The sequence below is a fragment of the Nannizzia gypsea genome, genomic scaffold (genome assembly GCF_000150975.2).
Source record: "Nannizzia gypsea CBS 118893 supercont1.1 genomic scaffold, whole genome shotgun sequence".
Taxonomy (NCBI): domain Eukaryota; kingdom Fungi; phylum Ascomycota; class Eurotiomycetes; order Onygenales; family Arthrodermataceae; genus Nannizzia; species Nannizzia gypsea.
This window is the reverse complement of record NW_003345201.1, coordinates 1,456,486-1,473,075: the sequence shown is the minus strand read 5'-3', so window position 1 is coordinate 1,473,075 and position 16,590 is coordinate 1,456,486. Positions and strand designations below refer to the sequence as shown.

Below are 16,590 nucleotides of genomic sequence, written 5' to 3'. Positions count from 1 at the left end.
CCTTCCTGTTTCTTTTCTTCCTGCTTCCCTGGACATCAATGACGCGGAAGAGCAAAGCGGAGGAGAGGAGAAGAGAAAGAGAGAGAAAAAACCGCAACGGCAGAAGGGAGACACCAGGCAAGATAAAAGGCGAGTAAACTATGAGATCGAGTCGTCACATTCACTGTCCCACCCCCGAGACATCTAGATCCACTGCTAATTAACAAGCGCTGTAAGATATATATTATTTTTCTTTACCTGCAGGACGAAAGGGTACGTGGAGACGACGAAACCCCAGGGCGCCACACTTTACTCCGTACTTAACTATATAGATCGGATCCTCCCTTATTTTTTCGACAACAAACTTAACTTTCCCAACGGGCTGGCTCGTTAGTCGAAACATCCTGGGGGAACCATCCATCCCCAAGAGTGTCGATGAAGACCTGAGAGTGCACATCATCGTTGCCAGCTGATGAGAAAATACGGAGTACGGAGTAGTTACGAAGGGCTTCCTCAGAAAAAAGGGGAGGAGGGCTTTGACATGCAGGAACTTGCCCTCTGTGTGTGTGGGTTGGAGGATGTATCTTTCTTTTTTTTTTTTTTTTTTTCTTACAGGTACGTAAGTACTCCTCTCGCCTCGTCTGCACTACTTTATGTAACTACGATGTAGGACGTGAGACCTGTTGGAAAAGGTTACTTTCCTTTTCTGCTTTATGCAGTCACTATGCATCTATCCCAGTCTCTGGCCCAGTGCGATTTTTGCAGTTGGCTAGTCGTTTTCATTTTTGCAGCCTAAGGGTCTTTTTCTTTTCTTTTCCTCTGTTGACTTCCCTACGGAGTACATGTTTATATGGTCGACCCCAAACCCTTGGAGGATGTTATATTAACATCATGCCGTCGGCTTCTACGGAGTAATAACAATACGTATACGATATCAGATAAAGCTATCCTTGGAAATTTCAGGAGTTGGTCCATACTCAGATATATAAATATTTTAACCGCCTTTTTAAACCTCCACCAGCGGTCCAGGGATCCTCGTCCGTCTGTACCGAACGAAATATCCCAACAATAAAGTTGAGAAAATCACAATTTTTCGCGATATTATGGGCCGTTTTTCTGCCCTTATGAGCGACTTACCCCTGGAAGTATGCGTACAAAGTACATCCCTGGCCTGCAGGTCAACCGCGTCCCTGCTACATTCATTTGCCCACCCGCAACTCAGTACAACACAGGTTCGTCGGAAAGAAGGATACTTTTTTTGTTGGCCCTCTTAATCAAATAGTCCGATGGGCTGGTGTGGCTTCATTTTGTCCGTAAGGAAACGGGTACGAAAAGAATACAAACAGCCTTTTCAAGAATTACAACGGAGTCCACAACACCTGGCAAACATCGCCATGTGCCCAACCAGTCATCACAGCCAGAAGCCGTCAGTGGGCATGAGTACTCCATATGGACTAATGGACTAATGGTACGGAGTACGCTCGATCCTGTTGTCCGTCTTGGCGTCTGCGTCTTGCAGGTAGTCCGGTATGGGCTGGGAGAGGGGAGGGTTCCCATATCAGATGTGTACGGATTATCCGTGGACTCAATTATATTCCATTACGGCCAGTCACATCAACTAGGCTCTCTAGCCTGTCAGGCTAGGGTCGCCGTCTAGTTGCAGGTAGACAGGCTCCTCCTCCACCCATAACAAAAGCGATTTTCAGATACGAACGAGGCCGTCGTTATACTTTCTGTTCATGCCCCGTTAAGAAAGATGAGCTCTCAGTTTTTTTTTTTGTTTGCCCTCTTCTTATTCATTTTTCGCCATGGAAACGGGATCGTAAAGCTCCGCGCCCAATGATATGGTACAACGGGTCCCAGGAAAAAAGAGTCGAGCAGAGCAGAGAAAAGAAAGGAGAGCAAGAGGCTTGACGTGCGAATCACAGTAGCAGAAGGCCAGAAAAGAAGCGTGGGTTAGAACCTTAGCCAAAACGGAAAAAAAACAAGATATGGCCACAGAAAACCAAAAATGTGCCAGATCAGATTTGTGACAGGCCATCATCGTCTCCATCTCCACAGCCTCCGTGGCGGCTTGATTTAGTGTCAACCAACCACTTTAGGCACGCTTCCTCAGACCACCCTCCCCAATGGCGAATATAAACAACAGCCTGATATCGAGGGCATATTTATAGCATTTGACAGATCGCTAAGACGGTTATGCAGCATTCTGCAACCGACATACTCTGTATATGCTTATATCTACTCCGTACTCCTCCTGCTCTGTTTTTGGAGGAGAGAGGCGGGAGAAAGACAGAGAAAGGAAAGGAAAGCAAAGCCGTAACAAACCCTGGTCGGTTGGCTTCCGCCGCTGTCTCTCATTCCCCTTCAATCCCTTGACCGGAGTCTAGATTTTTAGCCTCTTTCGCCAACGGTCTCTCCCATTCGGACCCATGCCCCCATCTCTCTCGAGATGTAAGCGAAAACGGCCTTTGGGTTTGAACGCACAGAGCTCGATGTAGTATTTGATCAAACGGCTAATCAACATCGGGCAAGCTCAGCGTCTCGGCTTCACGCTAGAACACCTCCACGGCACGCCGTGGAAAGGATAAAACGCAGCCATCCCCGCCTGATCAACCCGAGCGAGGACGATCGTTGACGGCCAACTGGCGAATGAATGGCAAGGATGCCCATATCGAGATGGCTCAAACGGATCTCATGCTCCGGACATCAAACGTCAATCGACTGATCGGGAGATCAAGAGTGGGCATGTCCTTCTTCTTTTGAAATCATAACAGTTTCTCAATCCCCATCCTGGAACACGCAAGCAAGACCAGGGGGGGTACTGCCAGAAACAACCACATCTGCAGCCAGAATCCACAACCCACGCAGACAAGGAATGTGGGCTGGCTGGCTGGGCGGAACCAATGCGTGTTGGTGTGTGTGTGAGAGAGCGATCTCCCATCAGCAAAGAAAGGAGACCACACGCCCATCCAAGTCCCTGCACCCCGACTTGAAAGCATATAAAAGCCTGCTGCTATTGTCCAACCCCCCTTCTCGTCTTCATATTATATGTGGCGATCACGGTTCACCCTTAATTGACTACCTTTTTCAATAGCGTCTTTGACTACTTCCGGCCTTTCCAAGGGAGGGTGCTCGGATAGCTGGTAAGAAGGACATCGGAGCAAAAAGGTTTCCCCTGCTCGATTTGTGCTCGTTGATGAGATGAAAGCGATAAAGAGCCTATCAGTCGAGTTGCATAAGATTATACGCGAAGGATGACGGCTCCGTTCATGCTTGATCGTCCAGACAGCTGGCTAGCTCGTTGACGAGTTGATGCTGCACATCACAGGTAGTGTCATGTCGAGGCAAGCCACCACTTCCAGAGGACGCAGAGAAGCTCGCCCGCCAAAAGCCAGCTATCGCACAGAGTTATCCGTGTTTATTGGGCTGTATCTCCCCATCCTCGCTGTATATACGGGGTACCTCTTGTATACTCCTCGTCACCCTCTGCTCCATAGCTGTCAACACCCAAATCCCAGCCGTACTTATTATTAATCGCCAGAAGAAGATTTGCACGCATGAAGTGTCCATCACGTGATAATCCACTTTCGGACTTCTCGTGACTATTTTTTGCCTGTGCACCTTGAAATCATGAAAATGCGAAAGAGAAAAAACGCCGAGAAAGAAACATGATCTTCATCCCACAGGAAAGCCGAAGATATCAGGTATAATCGTGGGCATTAGGATATCTACATACAGAGAAGAGGGCGACTGGAAGGCCTGCATCGGAAAAGGCGTCCGCTCGTGGAAATGGAGGCTGGACCTCGTAGTTTTGGTAGGTCGAAGGATAAGCCACCACACCCCAGCGCAGTTCACCTGGCCGTTCACGTTCTGGGCATAATACGGGATTGCTTTCGTTTCTTTTTCCCTGTCCTCTAGTTATCGCCAGGTTGGCTACGGAGTACATATGCAGCATATCACTGACATGTCCGAATTTTAGTGACCCTTGATGTGTTCACATCGGAAAGGTTGATATCACCTCGACAGCTTCACTTTTTATCACCTTGTTTTGCGACCGGGCTCGAAGAACCGGCTTTTTGGAACCAGAGATGAGGGTAGATCTCTGTCGAATCAGAGAAAGAAAATATTCCTCAGAGCTGGTCACAGTCAACACCACCCATTTCTCTTGCTGCAAGCCCATACCACACTGCTTCTATTACTTTCTCTGGATGTCTGACACTTTTCATCTCTTGTTCATGGCAGGTATGATGGGAGCCCACTTGCAGTGGTGCGGTTGAAGACGGATGATCCCCTCTCGCAGGAACGGAAAATGCAGATTGCAATAGAATTCGGGTATAATAATACCGCATTCTTACACGAGCCAGTCTACCTAGAAAAAATTGGCAAGAATGTTCGGAAATTGGAACTTTTCGGTGCGACTAAAGCCCATAGGCCTCTCGCCTTTGAGGCCATCCTAGGTGTCGCGTTATACATATTCCAGGAGAATCCTCTCGACTCGACGTCACCGGTACCTGCTCCGCGTGGGGGCACAGAAGCAGAGAAATCCGCATCAGCTGCCTTTTTGGAATGCTTCATCCAGTACAATGATCTGGTTTTCCGCGCCGAATATGATCCATTGCGTCAGGTTGGTGTCCTTTTGATGCCTCACAACGTCCACGTCCATGGCCGAGAAACGAGAAAGGACGAGATACTGGCCATACAGCCAAGCCTCTCCAATATTGAGGATGTGAAAAGGATGAAGGCATCGTACCCAATCTTGTCGATCGCTACGGGAGTGACCTACACGTTGGTGGATTTCACGAACAGCCCTAACCTTCTGAACCTTCTCGAAGCCGGCGAACCGCCAACACCCGAACTCGATACGAGCTGGAAACAAAGAGCCGTTGACGAGTCAATTGTTAATCGCCACTATGGCGCCGTGTATTTTGTCCAGGACGAAGCCGACTTCACCGAGGAGCCATACATCACCAGTCTTCAGGTGCGGGTAATCCAAGATGGCGTCGAACAGACTGCGACCGCTGGCGCATGTTCCACTCTTGCAGCATACTTGGCGCTGCAGAAGGGAGGAAATAGCTCCAACCATGCATTTGTTATGAAGCAAACCACCACAACGGGCCGATCGAGCCAACTCTGTCTTCAGATCGGGCTGGATGAGAACGGGACAAGCGTTAAGCGTATCGTTCTCTCTGGACGTTGTACTTTGATCAGCCAAGGAACTTTGATGTAAAATGAAAATTAAAACCACGCACATATTAACATTTAACTACATACATCCTTACTCCATATAACCCTGTCCGATCCATGTAAATGTTGTTTCTCTATTTCATGTACCTGTGCGCCTGCTCCTGTGACGTTTGCCCCTTGTTCTTCTCCAGGGCCATGACTGTTGGCAATGCCGCTTTTCCTCGTTTGGTACTTATATGCATAGCTATACGGACTTGTTCATTCTAGGGCAATCAATAGCATGTTTCTGTGCTCCGTACGTTATGGTACATGGGTCAACAGATTGGCAAAAAAGCAATGCATCTACGTACATGAACTCCTACATATCCCGAAGCCAGACCCGCAGCCTCTCTCGCCCATTATTTACTCCATACTCCTAATAAACGCATATGTATGTAGTGTGGTGAAGTAAGGCTGGTACCCCCAACAAATGCATCCTCCTTCACAGCCGGTCTCTATGTATCAACCCTGAACGACGACTGCTCAGAGTATATATGCTTACAATTTATCTCATACGAAATTTCGCTTGAATGGTACTGGTACCCAGTAGTTCATACGCGAACAGTTCCAATAAGAATCTATGTTATCGTTAATTCAGCAGGGTTGTTAAGGACGCTACTATTGCATGACAGGGCTATAGAACCCATATAGAACTATAATACTCCTGGCTCTGGCGGTATTTTGAAACGGTCGTCTCAGGAACTAAGGCACTCTAAACTAGCGACAATCTCGTACACTTGCACGTACTCCGTATCGTAGTTCGATTGAGGAGTAGCTTATACTTTAAGCCAGGGCCTCGATACATATGCAGCTGTTCAACTGAGGGACCTTCGATCTACCCCGGTTTCCTGCTTCTCTCTCTCCTAAGTAGTCAACATGCAGTAGTTCGGATATCGACTGCCCAGTGCGGAGTAGGCTTTGTCACAGTCATGTGTTCATTCAATAGTCCTTACAAAGCCTGCAAGGCGCTTTGTTGATCGTGACGCCTAGAAAAGAAAAACATCTTCAAGACCGCCATCAGCTAAAACTTCGTATCCTCCGTCTTTCACGGCCTGAACACTGCAAAAGGTTCTGTCATCGTCTTCAAACGCAGATGAAACATGCATCTTCAACTTTTTTCTTAATCAAACTTGCTTTGGGGGGCCAACGAATGATCACGTGATCTTATCGATAAGGAGTCTAAGCTGCCTCGTCAGAGGAAAAAAAAAGCTGAAGTCGCGATGTTTTAGTTGACGGCTTCAATTTTCGGCTTCGATTTGTCTATTGATATTATTATTTTAAAGCAATTCTTACCGCGCCTGTGTTACTTTGGCCAAACAGTCCGTGTTGCAAATCTGATTTACTTCGTTTCAATCATACTGCCAGCCTAGAATACTGTTGCCGAGGCAATTAATTGAGAGTTCAGGCGTGGACGCTGGGTTCACCTAGATTACCATGGCATCAACCATCCTCCCCGGGGACATACTTCAGCTATCACAGCCCAATGCTCCTAAATTAGGACCGAATCTACATCTACTCACATCACAGACCCAGACACAAGAGCCACAGCCGGCATCACAATTAATCGCAGCCTCGCAGGCGGGGCTTCTCACGTCCGACAGCAAGCGGAATGCAACAACGTCAATCCTTCCGTTTCCTAGCACACGCTATATACCATGTCAGAATGACTTGATAATTGCCCAAATACACCATTCAAGCCCGGATTTCTTTCACTGCATAATATCTCCTAACTCACCACATGCTTTCCTCGGCCAACTTGCCTTTGAAGGAGCAACGAAGAAAACAAGGCCACAGCTTAAGGCTGGCGAGTTAGTTTATGCACGTATTCTATCTGTGGGTGTTGGTGCTGGTGGAGAGGTTGAATTAACTTGCGTCAACCCTGCAACTGGGAAGGCAGAGCCTGATGGACTTGGACCGTTGAATGGTGGGATGGTGTTTGATATTTCCACTCTATTTGCCTCCAGGTTAATGATGACCGGTCCAGAGAGACAAGACGGCGCCGGCCCCGGGGGTGTTATTGTTTTGGAAGAGTTAGGGAGGAGGTTTGAGAGCTATGGCGGGTTTGAGATTGCTGTTGGGAGGAATGGGAAGGTTTGGGTTGATAGCTCTGCAGAAGGCGATGTTGGGGTTATGATGGTGGTTGCTATTGGGAGATGCTTGAAAGAGGCAGATGAGAAGAAGCTAGATGTTGTGGAACAGAAGAAGTTGGTTTTGAGAATCTTGAAGGAGATGGGGATAGGCAAATGAATTGATTCTACGGCTTGGGTAGATATGATTGTCTCCCGACGTAGTGTTTGCATTTCGACGTGGCGTTGTGCTTATTCTACGGGCATTCTGTTACACTGGAATTCAACGACTTTGTGCCAGCCAGGGCGTTTATACCCATCTGGTTTAAGTGTGCTGATGATGAACACAGCATACGAATTGCTTTTGTGATTTTACTGTTTGGTGAGGTTACGCTGAAGCTCCATCGGTCTTGCCATCAAATATTGGTAATATTTTAGAGACCTTTCAGAGACGGCTAAAAGTACCTATTGATCTCTATTGTGTCCAAAATAGCCGTATAAGCATCCGTTCATAATCACCTCCATCGGCCCAGTCACTTAAATCCCATCAAGGTGTAGGGCGAAGGTATCCGGATAAAGAGATGGCAACATAACCGCCAGAATCAAACCCTCACGTACCCATGTCGGCTTCCAGGTTTTTCATTTCTCCTGCAGCAAACTGATGCCCAATCCATATCTTTGCACACCAGGCCGTGATCAGAGCATCAATCAACCGATCATCCATGTCACGGACAATATGAAGCACAGGCCTCACGTTAGCACCACCAGGTATACAGACAGTCTCAACAGCAACGAGAGACTGATCTGCGTCTTCCCATTGTAATGTTTCTTGCTTTTCGGGGCTACGCGTAGGCCTTATGCGAAATACTAGATCGTCCGCCTGTCCGTTTAGACGTAGCCGGAAGAGCTCCCATCCCCTCTTGATGATGCCGCGAGACATGCGCAAACACAAGACCGCTGAAAGACAGCTCTGTCTCTTCCCAGTTATCTCGACGGAAGAAGAAAATATAGGTTGTGAGAAATCATATATGTGCTTCTCTCTTATGATCCCGTACTGGGCTGTGTTTCTGTTTGGACAGAGACGGGAAATCCCGATTTTTCTGTATCCAGCATCTAGCTCATGAGTTAGCTCGTACAGAGCCGTTGTTGGAGGGGCGACTGGATAGATCAGATTTCCATCGAGGGTTAAAGGCGATAACTCTGGCCGGCCCAGAGGGGGTGGAGCGGGCGTTTGTGCAGACTCTCTGTACGAAGGGGGTGGGGTGGGAACATTCGACATATTGGTAGTTTGCTTTAGATGCGTTGTAAGATGCTCATACTATAGAATCGAGATGCTCTTGGAGAAGTTCAAAATACAAGGCAGCATCGAGATATTTCTTGAGGGCTTCGGCAAAGTAAAATACCGTGATAGTCGCCACTCTCACCGAGCCAGGCGTTCAACCGTAGTTACGATTGAAGTGAAATGAGGCTGAGTCAAGATATAGCGCTTTTGTCATATACACACAAGGCGATATTTGTTCTGACAGAGGCTCGTGTGATGCCGCTGGTGCCGAGAAGGATCGGATATTGTGACATCATCAGCAGAGCTTACGCCAAGCCAGCTACATGTTCTGAGTAACTACTCCGTATTGTCTTTTTTTCTTTGTCCCGGCTAACGTGTTTGATACTTCGCGAGGTTTAAAGGTGAGCGGCCTTACTGCGTTTTACCTACCTCTGTTCGAAGCGATCTGTATGGAATATTACCTTCAGAAGCCTTCAGAAGATCTGGCTCCTTGCTTAGCCTGGTGGCATAATGGTTAAAGCCGCCTTGCAACCTCTGCTAAAATGTGGCAGAAGTACCCAAGCATTCCACCAGTCATAGCCTCGGTCAAATACCAGCCTGGCCAGCCCGATCCACTGGCTGGTGGTCAGATACATTTGATGCCTAAATGTTGCCAGAGGAGTGAGGAGCGCGATATTCGATGTGATATCATCTGTTCCACTGCGTATACAGGTCCTCAGTCCATAGTAACTGTGATTTCTACCATGTTCACCCAGCGAGTTCTTGAGTCCGGCAGATCTGATCCATCTTCGTTATCAGGTTTGCCGTTGTTCCTTCCCTGCTTTCTTGCAGCAGCGCCCACCTTGGATGCTGCATCTTCGGGATCGTCAGTTTCTTGGGCACCATCTATAGGCCGCTCTTCATCTTCCACCACCTCATCTCGAACAATGTCATCTACCACCATGACTGTTCCAGTCTTCACTTTTGTAGTAAACCCATCCTTTTCGTCAAACCATTTTCCTACTTTCATCGCCTTGTCAATGGCACGCCCCGTCGCTTTGATAAAAACTGGCTCCTTTCGTAAAGCCTCTGAGGCATCTTTGAGCTGTGTAAGCTTGTCCTTGCCAGATCCCTTCTTATCTCCCAAGCGAACACTCTGTGTAGCACGCTTTTCAGCTTCCCTTAACAATTTTTGGACCCGCTTCGCAATGCTCATAAACGGAGACTTGGTCGAGACGTAGACGACCTTGGGTACACTGGCTCCTGCATAAGGCGATGCAGCTGGGGGGTGAGGAATTGGCCGTTTCTCAATTCGCGCATCTGTGTAGAAATGGTCAGACCTAGTCTTGAGTGGTAACAGTAATGCAAGGTTGAAAGTCCTAATTAGGATACCGTACTTTTAGGGATTTTGAGCAGGTTCTTGTTCTTCCGTTCAAAAACAAGCTCCGGCTCAGGTTTTGATTTAGCCATGGTCAGTACCAGGGCGGCATCTCGCAGGCAAACTTATCGCCCGGGCAAGTTGTGTCGTTGAGCAGGAGTTCCAGTTGTGAAGAAAGCGTCGAGGGTAGGTAGAGGCTTAGTTTGATGAATGCTGGTTATCTGCATATCATTGGCTCATCAAGGAAATAAAGATTGGCTTTATAATGTCATTTATTGGCTTGCTGAACGGGCTGAAAGCGCATCAGCCAGCCAATAAAAGGTGCATATTTCACGAAAAGGGGTTCGCGACGCGCGCTTTTTCAAGCCCGAAATAAATACTGAAGAAAAAATCAGTAAATACTGGAATATCACATATCATTGAATAATTTCAGGAGTATTTCGGGTGTGCAGACGATTCTGCGACTTTGGCTGCTACTTCGTACATTGTATATACTACTATAAACCCCACGGGCAAGAAGAGGTAACACGAAACCGCTATTGGATCGATAGTATCCATCAGTTGATACCCTTAGGGCAAAAACACCATGTCGAACAAGAAGAACGAGGATTTCGATGTGGGCAGAAGGGATGAGAAGTTCAGACCCGCATCCCAGTACCGGCCTCGCGGCGATAACAGCGGCATGGGAGGGGTGTTGGCCCAGCTTGAGAACAACCCTGGTGCTGCTGTTCTCGCCTACTGCTTCTCCTCGATTAGTATGACGGTCGTGAACAAGTATGTCGTTTCGGGCTCATCCTGGAACTTGAACTTCCTTTATCTAGCTATTCAGGTATGTCCATTGTTGTTATCTGTGTACTAGAATTTATCAATGCTCCACGGCTAACATATATTCAACAGTCCGTTCTTTGTACCGCTGCAATTCTGGTTCTAAAACAATCGGGTTTTATCCCTAACCTTGTTGCATTAGAAAGCACCAAGGTCAAGAAATGTACATGTCCCTGAGACTGTTAATTGAATCATTATTCAGTTTCGTGTCGTGCTAATATTTTGAATTAGGGCTCCCTGTATCTGTGTTCTTCGTGAGCATGATCTATACCAGCACCAAGTCTCTTCAATTTCTATCTGTTCCGGTGTATACCATCTTCAAGAATTTGACTATCATTGTCATTGCATATGGCGAGGTCTTGTGGTTCGGTGGCACCGTCACCCCAATGATCATGCTGTCCTTCGGTTGCATGGTGCTCAGCTCCGTTGTGGCCGCGTGGGCTGATATCCAGGCTGCCGTCAATGGTATTGGGCACTCAGGAGAGGCAGCAGCAGCTATCTCTACCTTGAATGCTGGGTATGCTTGGATGGGTCTCAATGTCATCTGCACGGCTTTATACGTCTTGGGCACGCGGAAGTTCATCACTTCGCTGAACTTCAAAGACTGGGACAGTAAGTGGGATTTCTAACAAACTGATCAAGCTCTGGAAACGCAAACTGACGCGAGCTAGCTATGCTTTATAATAACTTGATATCCCTTCCCATCATGGTTATCTGTTCTTTGGTCGCCGAGGATTGGTCTTCAGCTAACCTGGCCAAGAATTTCCCCGCTGAGTCGCGCAACAATATTCTCATTGGCATGTTCTACTCCGGCCTAGGAGCCATCTTTATCTCCTACTCATCCGCCTGGTGTATTCGCAAGACTTCGTCAACAACATATTCGTTCGTTGGATATCTAAACAAACTTCCACTCGCCATCAGCGGAATCGTATTTTTTGGCGCTCCTGTCACATTTGGCGGCGTCTCTGCTATCCTCTTGGGTTTCTTTAGCGGCCTCATCTACGGCTACGGCAAGATGAAGCAGAAGGAGCAGATGAGCCAGGTCCTCCCCACCACCAGACCGACCATGAGTGCCAGCTCTCAAAGTCAGAAGGATGCATCCAACTAATTGGCTGATTCCTGAGTTACCTCAGGGTATATATATTCAGTTTTATGTCTTTTATTTTGCTTGTGATATAGACCTTCTGTTGTGATGTTGATACATATTTTTGGTGACTGTTCTTTTGGCGACTGATAGATTATATGGGGTTTAAGAGTGTGAGCTATAGAGTAAATAGAGGATGAATTCGAATAATATAATAGTACCTCCTAACGACAACCGATATCCTCCGTTGTGGTAGCACAGGCATCCTAGTCCATGCTGGTCCCTCTTCTCTTCGCCGTTGGTTGTACAATAAAAGTGTTATCGATAAGCTTTCGTCAACCGCCAGAAGGTGTAAAAAAAAGCCAAAAAGCGGCAAAAAGTTTTTTCCCTCTTGTGCCGCCAAAAAGTCGAAGACCTGCCATTTTGCCCGCCACGAACTTGCATCTCAACGGTCCAATTCGTCATTAACAGCACTGCTCCTCTGGAGGCCGACATAACCTCCTTGTTTATTAGAAGAAGGAAAAGATGAGCGACCAAGCTGCTGCAGTCGCCTCGGATGCGACTGAGCGGTGTGCTATTGGTATTTCCTTTGGCAACTCCAACAGTTCCATTGCCTTTACCTCGCCAGTAAGCGACAGCCTATATACCATCGAAAGAATTTGCTCGCAGGTCGTATCTTATTCATGTCTCTGACTCTTGCATGTTACTTGGACAGGATGGAAAACCAGAGGTTATTGCGAACGAAGATGGAGGTTAGTGGGATTCCCCTCCTTCGATATATCGGACCAATGGACTGACCATCGAATTCTTTTACTCAATTTTAGATCGCCATATTCCCTCAATAATCTCATATGTTGATGGCGATGAATACCATGGAACACAGGCCAAATCGCAGATTGTTCGACATCCAACCGACACCGTTGCGTACTTCAGAGATTTTCTTGGAAAAGAGTAAGACCACACCTGTCGTAATCCGAGAACAATTGGTTGGGAGGTATTCCGCTGACAGTGATAACCAGGTTCAAATCGATAGACCCTACGCCATGCCATCAATCCGCTCACCCACAACAGCATGAGTCCACTATTTCTTTCACTGTGCAAGAAGGCACAGAGGGGGAGAAAAGCACGCTCACCGTGTCCGAAGTTACCACTCGCCATCTCCGCCGTCTAAAGAATTCCGCTTCCGAGTATGTTGGCAAAGAGGTCAATGCCGCCGTCATCACTGTTCCCACAAATTTCACCGATGCACAGCGATCTGCATTGATGGAAGCTGCCAAGGGAGCCGGCATTGAGGTTCTCCAGTTCATCCATGAGCCCGTTGCTGCTGTTGTTGCCTACGATGCCCGACCCGAAGCTGTTGTCACCGACAAGCTTGTTGTCGTCGCTGATTTGGGTGGCACTCGATCTGACGTTACTGTCATCGCATCCAGAGGTGGCATGTACACCATCTTGGCTACTGCCCACGACTATGAACTGGGAGGTGCGCAGCTGGATCAGGTCCTCATTGACCACTTCGCCAAGGAGTTCATCAAGAAGCACAAGATAGATCCCAGGGAAGAAGCTCGAAGTTTGGCTAAGTTAAAACTTGAGGCTGAAGCTACCAAGAAGGCCCTGAGTATCGGCACGAACGCATCCTTGAGTATCGAGAGTCTGGCTAATGGTATCGACTTCACCTCTAACGTTAACCGTCTAAGATACGAGCTTCTCTCCTCAAAGGTCTTTGGAAGCTTCACCGACCTCATCAAGCAGGCAGTCCAGAAAGCCGAGCTTGATCTACTTGACATTGACGAGGTTTGTACATCCAACTTTGTGTTTTTTTGTTTATAAAACTCATGCTTACAATGGTATAGATCATTCTCTGCGGTGGAACATCTCATACTCCAAAAATTGCTCGTCTTGTCCAGTCTCTATTCCCCGAGACTACAAATGTTCTTGCCCCAGCTACCTCACCGACTGCTATTCATCCATCCGATGTAGCTGTTAGGGGTGCTGCCATTCAAGCATCTCTCATTGAAGAGTTTGAAATGGCTGACATTGAACAGTCCACTCACCCAATGGTCACTGTTACTGCTCACCTTGCCAAAGCTATTGGAGTCCAGCTCATTTCCTCTGACGAGTCCAACTGCATCTTTAAGCCGCTTTTGAACACTGAGACTGCTCTCCCAGCCCGCCGATCCGCCCAATACCCTGCTCCAAAGGACGGCGGTGATGTTCTCATCCGTATTTGTGAAGGAACTCGTGAAATTAAAGTCAAAAAGGTTGAGCCTAAGCCTAAGGCCGAGGATGAAGATGATGATGAGGATGACGACGATGACGAGGAGGACGAGGAGGAAGAAGTCCGTGAAATTGCATGGAACGTCTCCAAGCCCATTGCTGAGTTTGCCATCCGTGATGTTAAGCCTCAGGGTAAGATTGAGGTTATGGTTAGCGTTAACGAGCATCTTGCTGTCCAAGTAACTGCTCGTGAGATTGGTGGAAAGGGAGGTGTTCGTGGCGCTGTAGAGCCTCCCCAGGTAGTTGAAAATGGTGCATAGATTTATGACAAAAAATGGGAGGACATACAAAAGCACGCATAAATGGCTACATTAGACGGAGATGGATATTTGATGATAATGTGTTGGCCCTTTTCCAATGAATTTAATAGTTACGCTTTGGTAAATTTGTGCCCATTTTCAAATATCTTCTGGTGCTCCCTGAGCGACATCTATTTACCATGATATAGAAAATTATTCGAATAACAGTAAGGGATGTTGACTAGAGGCACCTATACAAATAGCCCCCGTGTATATACACGCAAATCATACGACCTTGCTTGCTATTATATTCAATCCAAGCAAGTCGATAAGTATTTGCGCACGGTGACGCTGTGGGCTGCCGTAACGAGTTACCAAGGTATTTAGCCCCAAAATCAGCTGGTAAAGATGACGTCGGTTTGATTGAGGCTACACCAAACAACAACAGCTGTGCTTTGTCGATAGCCAACACTTATAACTCTGGCAGTAACATCTCGACCTTATCGCTGCATACAATAATATGGCTGCCTGGGCATATCCATCTCTCCCAGCTGAACGGCTGAAGGAAAAGGAGGAGGCATCATTGGTATGTGTTGATCAACCCATCTTTCTGGGAATACCGGTTAACGAACCATTTAGTCTCATGAATTGCAGTGGCTCTTGAACTCCTTGCAGGGAACACTGGCCTCATTACGAGATGGGTTACAGGAATGCTATGCCCTCCTGGCACCAAATGATACGGGATCAACGCTTGTCCTTTCGTCAATGCGATCAGAAAGTGTTAAGGGATTTGTAACGAGAATGGGCTCAAAGATTGTTAAAGGCGTACGTGTCTTCATGGAGAAATGGGAGATAAATAAATTGCGATCAATGACTGCAGGAAGGCAGTGTTGAATTGACTCATTTGGATACGACGGGCCCATGCTAACAATAAAGACCTCTAGGATGTTCAACTCCGTTTACATTCCTTGCCTCCCCCACGCGGGTCACCGTCAACTCGATTATGCCTTTCCTCCGACCCAGCAGCTCCGGAACTTATCCTGAATCAGCTTTCGACTGTCCGCCGTCTCATCAGCGATAGTCTTGACATCGTTGACATTAGCACTTATACTGGGGACTCGAAAGATGCGAACTTTATATCTGGCCAACTACGGCTCCTGGGTGATAATCTAGCTGAAGCGAGGCAAACGTTGAAAGGAGATGGTGAAGGAGTTAAGCAGCCCTGGTTTGAAGACAGCGCTGATGGCAACGTATGATCTACCCCATTGAAAACTCAGCCAACAAGTCCGGTTAAGTGGGAACTATGGATAATATTGACCCCATATAGAGCTTCGACCCGCCTCTCCCGCCCTGCCTCTCATTCCACCTCTCAATTTCAGAGGCAGCACTCGTGCTATATCTTCGCACCCTTGAACCTACCTCAACGGAATCTACCCCGGCAACATCTTTCGCACCGCATATTTCTCTCGGTGGCTTTTCTTTACGGGATCAGCTTTTTGGAGCAAGACAGCCCACCCATGATGAAACTGGTGATACATTTCAATGGCGTGGTGAAGAAGTAAGGGTTCAAGAAAAAGTCAGGGTGGAAAGTCAAGATCCTAGTCTTCTATCTGCCATGGCTAAGATCTCCGCTCTTGAACATGAGGTTGCAAGATGGAGAGAAGCTCTCTCTATCTTGATGGGAGAAGAAAGTGACTGAATTGAATCTCCTAATACTGCCTAAGAGTCTAAACTCCGTGCTGCACTCCTACCTGTCGTATTCGGATTTTCCCAGGTTTCCTTATTAATGCTGACATGCATTTCATTTACCCTTGCGTATTCTTAAGGCCGTCCGATTTCCCCACATTATGGGCCGCAGTCGGCATAGTCGGATGTCGCAGCATGAATTCATCCGCGCCATGGTGTTTCTATTTATAGCACATTCACTCTCCATCAAATCAACGTTACCTCGGGCAGGGAATTGAGGAGAGGTAAGGCTCGAATGTATTATACCTATCTGTTTGTTATACAATACCCATGGATTTTGGAAGATTTTATCTCCACTTTTACGATGAGGTAGCACTTATGAAGAATGATTCAGTACTCCGCCAGTACCAAAGCTATCCCACCACTAATTAAGTCCAGCTTCACATGTTGATATTCTAATAGCCTTCGCTAATTTAAAAGTAGTAGATCGGTCAAGGATGGATAAATATAGCGTTCCATTGCTTACACGAACCTGAACCCTATAAAGAGCCAATCGCATTGGGAATCAAAGT

The 16,590-nt window shown here is 47.2% G+C and overlaps 7 protein-coding genes across 7 annotated transcripts; 5 read left to right on the top strand and 2 right to left on the bottom strand.

Annotated features, from left to right (window-relative positions):
- Positions 1 to 4,217: 4,217 nt before the first annotated feature.
- Positions 4,218 to 5,209, top strand: MGYG_00543 (hypothetical protein; the record flags this gene model as incomplete). Its single annotated transcript, XM_003176407.1, has 2 exons — positions 4,218 to 4,224; positions 4,248 to 5,209. The coding sequence occupies 2 exons, from the start codon at positions 4,218 to 4,220 to the stop codon at positions 5,207 to 5,209; spliced, it is 969 nt and encodes a 322-aa protein (XP_003176455.1).
- Positions 5,210 to 6,639: 1,430 nt separating this feature from the next.
- On the top strand, positions 6,640 to 7,452 carry MGYG_00542 (exosome complex exonuclease RRP40; the record flags this gene model as incomplete). Its single annotated transcript, XM_003176406.1, has 1 exon — positions 6,640 to 7,452. One exon carries the CDS (start codon positions 6,640 to 6,642, stop codon positions 7,450 to 7,452), a length of 813 nt encoding a protein of 270 aa, XP_003176454.1.
- A 284-nt stretch (positions 7,453 to 7,736) lies between these two features.
- On the bottom strand, positions 7,737 to 8,550 carry MGYG_00541 (hypothetical protein; the record flags this gene model as incomplete). Its single annotated transcript, XM_003176405.1, has 2 exons — positions 7,737 to 7,807; positions 7,890 to 8,550. 2 exons carry the CDS (start codon positions 8,548 to 8,550, stop codon positions 7,737 to 7,739), a joined length of 732 nt encoding a protein of 243 aa, XP_003176453.1.
- Positions 8,551 to 9,268: 718 nt separating this feature from the next.
- On the bottom strand, positions 9,269 to 10,002 carry MGYG_00540 (hypothetical protein; the record flags this gene model as incomplete). The annotated part of the gene is made up of 2 exons (XM_003176404.1): positions 9,269 to 9,852; positions 9,930 to 10,002. 2 exons carry the CDS (start codon positions 10,000 to 10,002, stop codon positions 9,269 to 9,271), a joined length of 657 nt encoding a protein of 218 aa, XP_003176452.1.
- Positions 10,003 to 10,496: 494 nt separating this feature from the next.
- Positions 10,497 to 11,843, top strand: MGYG_00539 (GDP-mannose transporter; the record flags this gene model as incomplete). The annotated part of the gene is made up of 4 exons (XM_003176403.1): positions 10,497 to 10,739; positions 10,808 to 10,898; positions 10,967 to 11,347; positions 11,407 to 11,843. 4 exons carry the CDS (start codon positions 10,497 to 10,499, stop codon positions 11,841 to 11,843), a joined length of 1,152 nt encoding a protein of 383 aa, XP_003176451.1.
- Positions 11,844 to 12,344: 501 nt separating this feature from the next.
- MGYG_00538 (chaperone dnaK) lies at positions 12,345 to 14,353 on the top strand (the record flags this gene model as incomplete). Its single annotated transcript, XM_003176402.1, has 5 exons — positions 12,345 to 12,446; positions 12,535 to 12,571; positions 12,644 to 12,770; positions 12,839 to 13,610; positions 13,670 to 14,353. The coding sequence occupies 5 exons, from the start codon at positions 12,345 to 12,347 to the stop codon at positions 14,351 to 14,353; spliced, it is 1,722 nt and encodes a 573-aa protein (XP_003176450.1).
- Positions 14,354 to 14,852: 499 nt separating this feature from the next.
- On the top strand, positions 14,853 to 16,031 carry MGYG_00537 (hypothetical protein; the record flags this gene model as incomplete). The annotated part of the gene is made up of 4 exons (XM_003176401.1): positions 14,853 to 14,918; positions 14,972 to 15,157; positions 15,277 to 15,582; positions 15,660 to 16,031. 4 exons carry the CDS (start codon positions 14,853 to 14,855, stop codon positions 16,029 to 16,031), a joined length of 930 nt encoding a protein of 309 aa, XP_003176449.1.
- Positions 16,032 to 16,590: the final 559 nt, after the last annotated feature.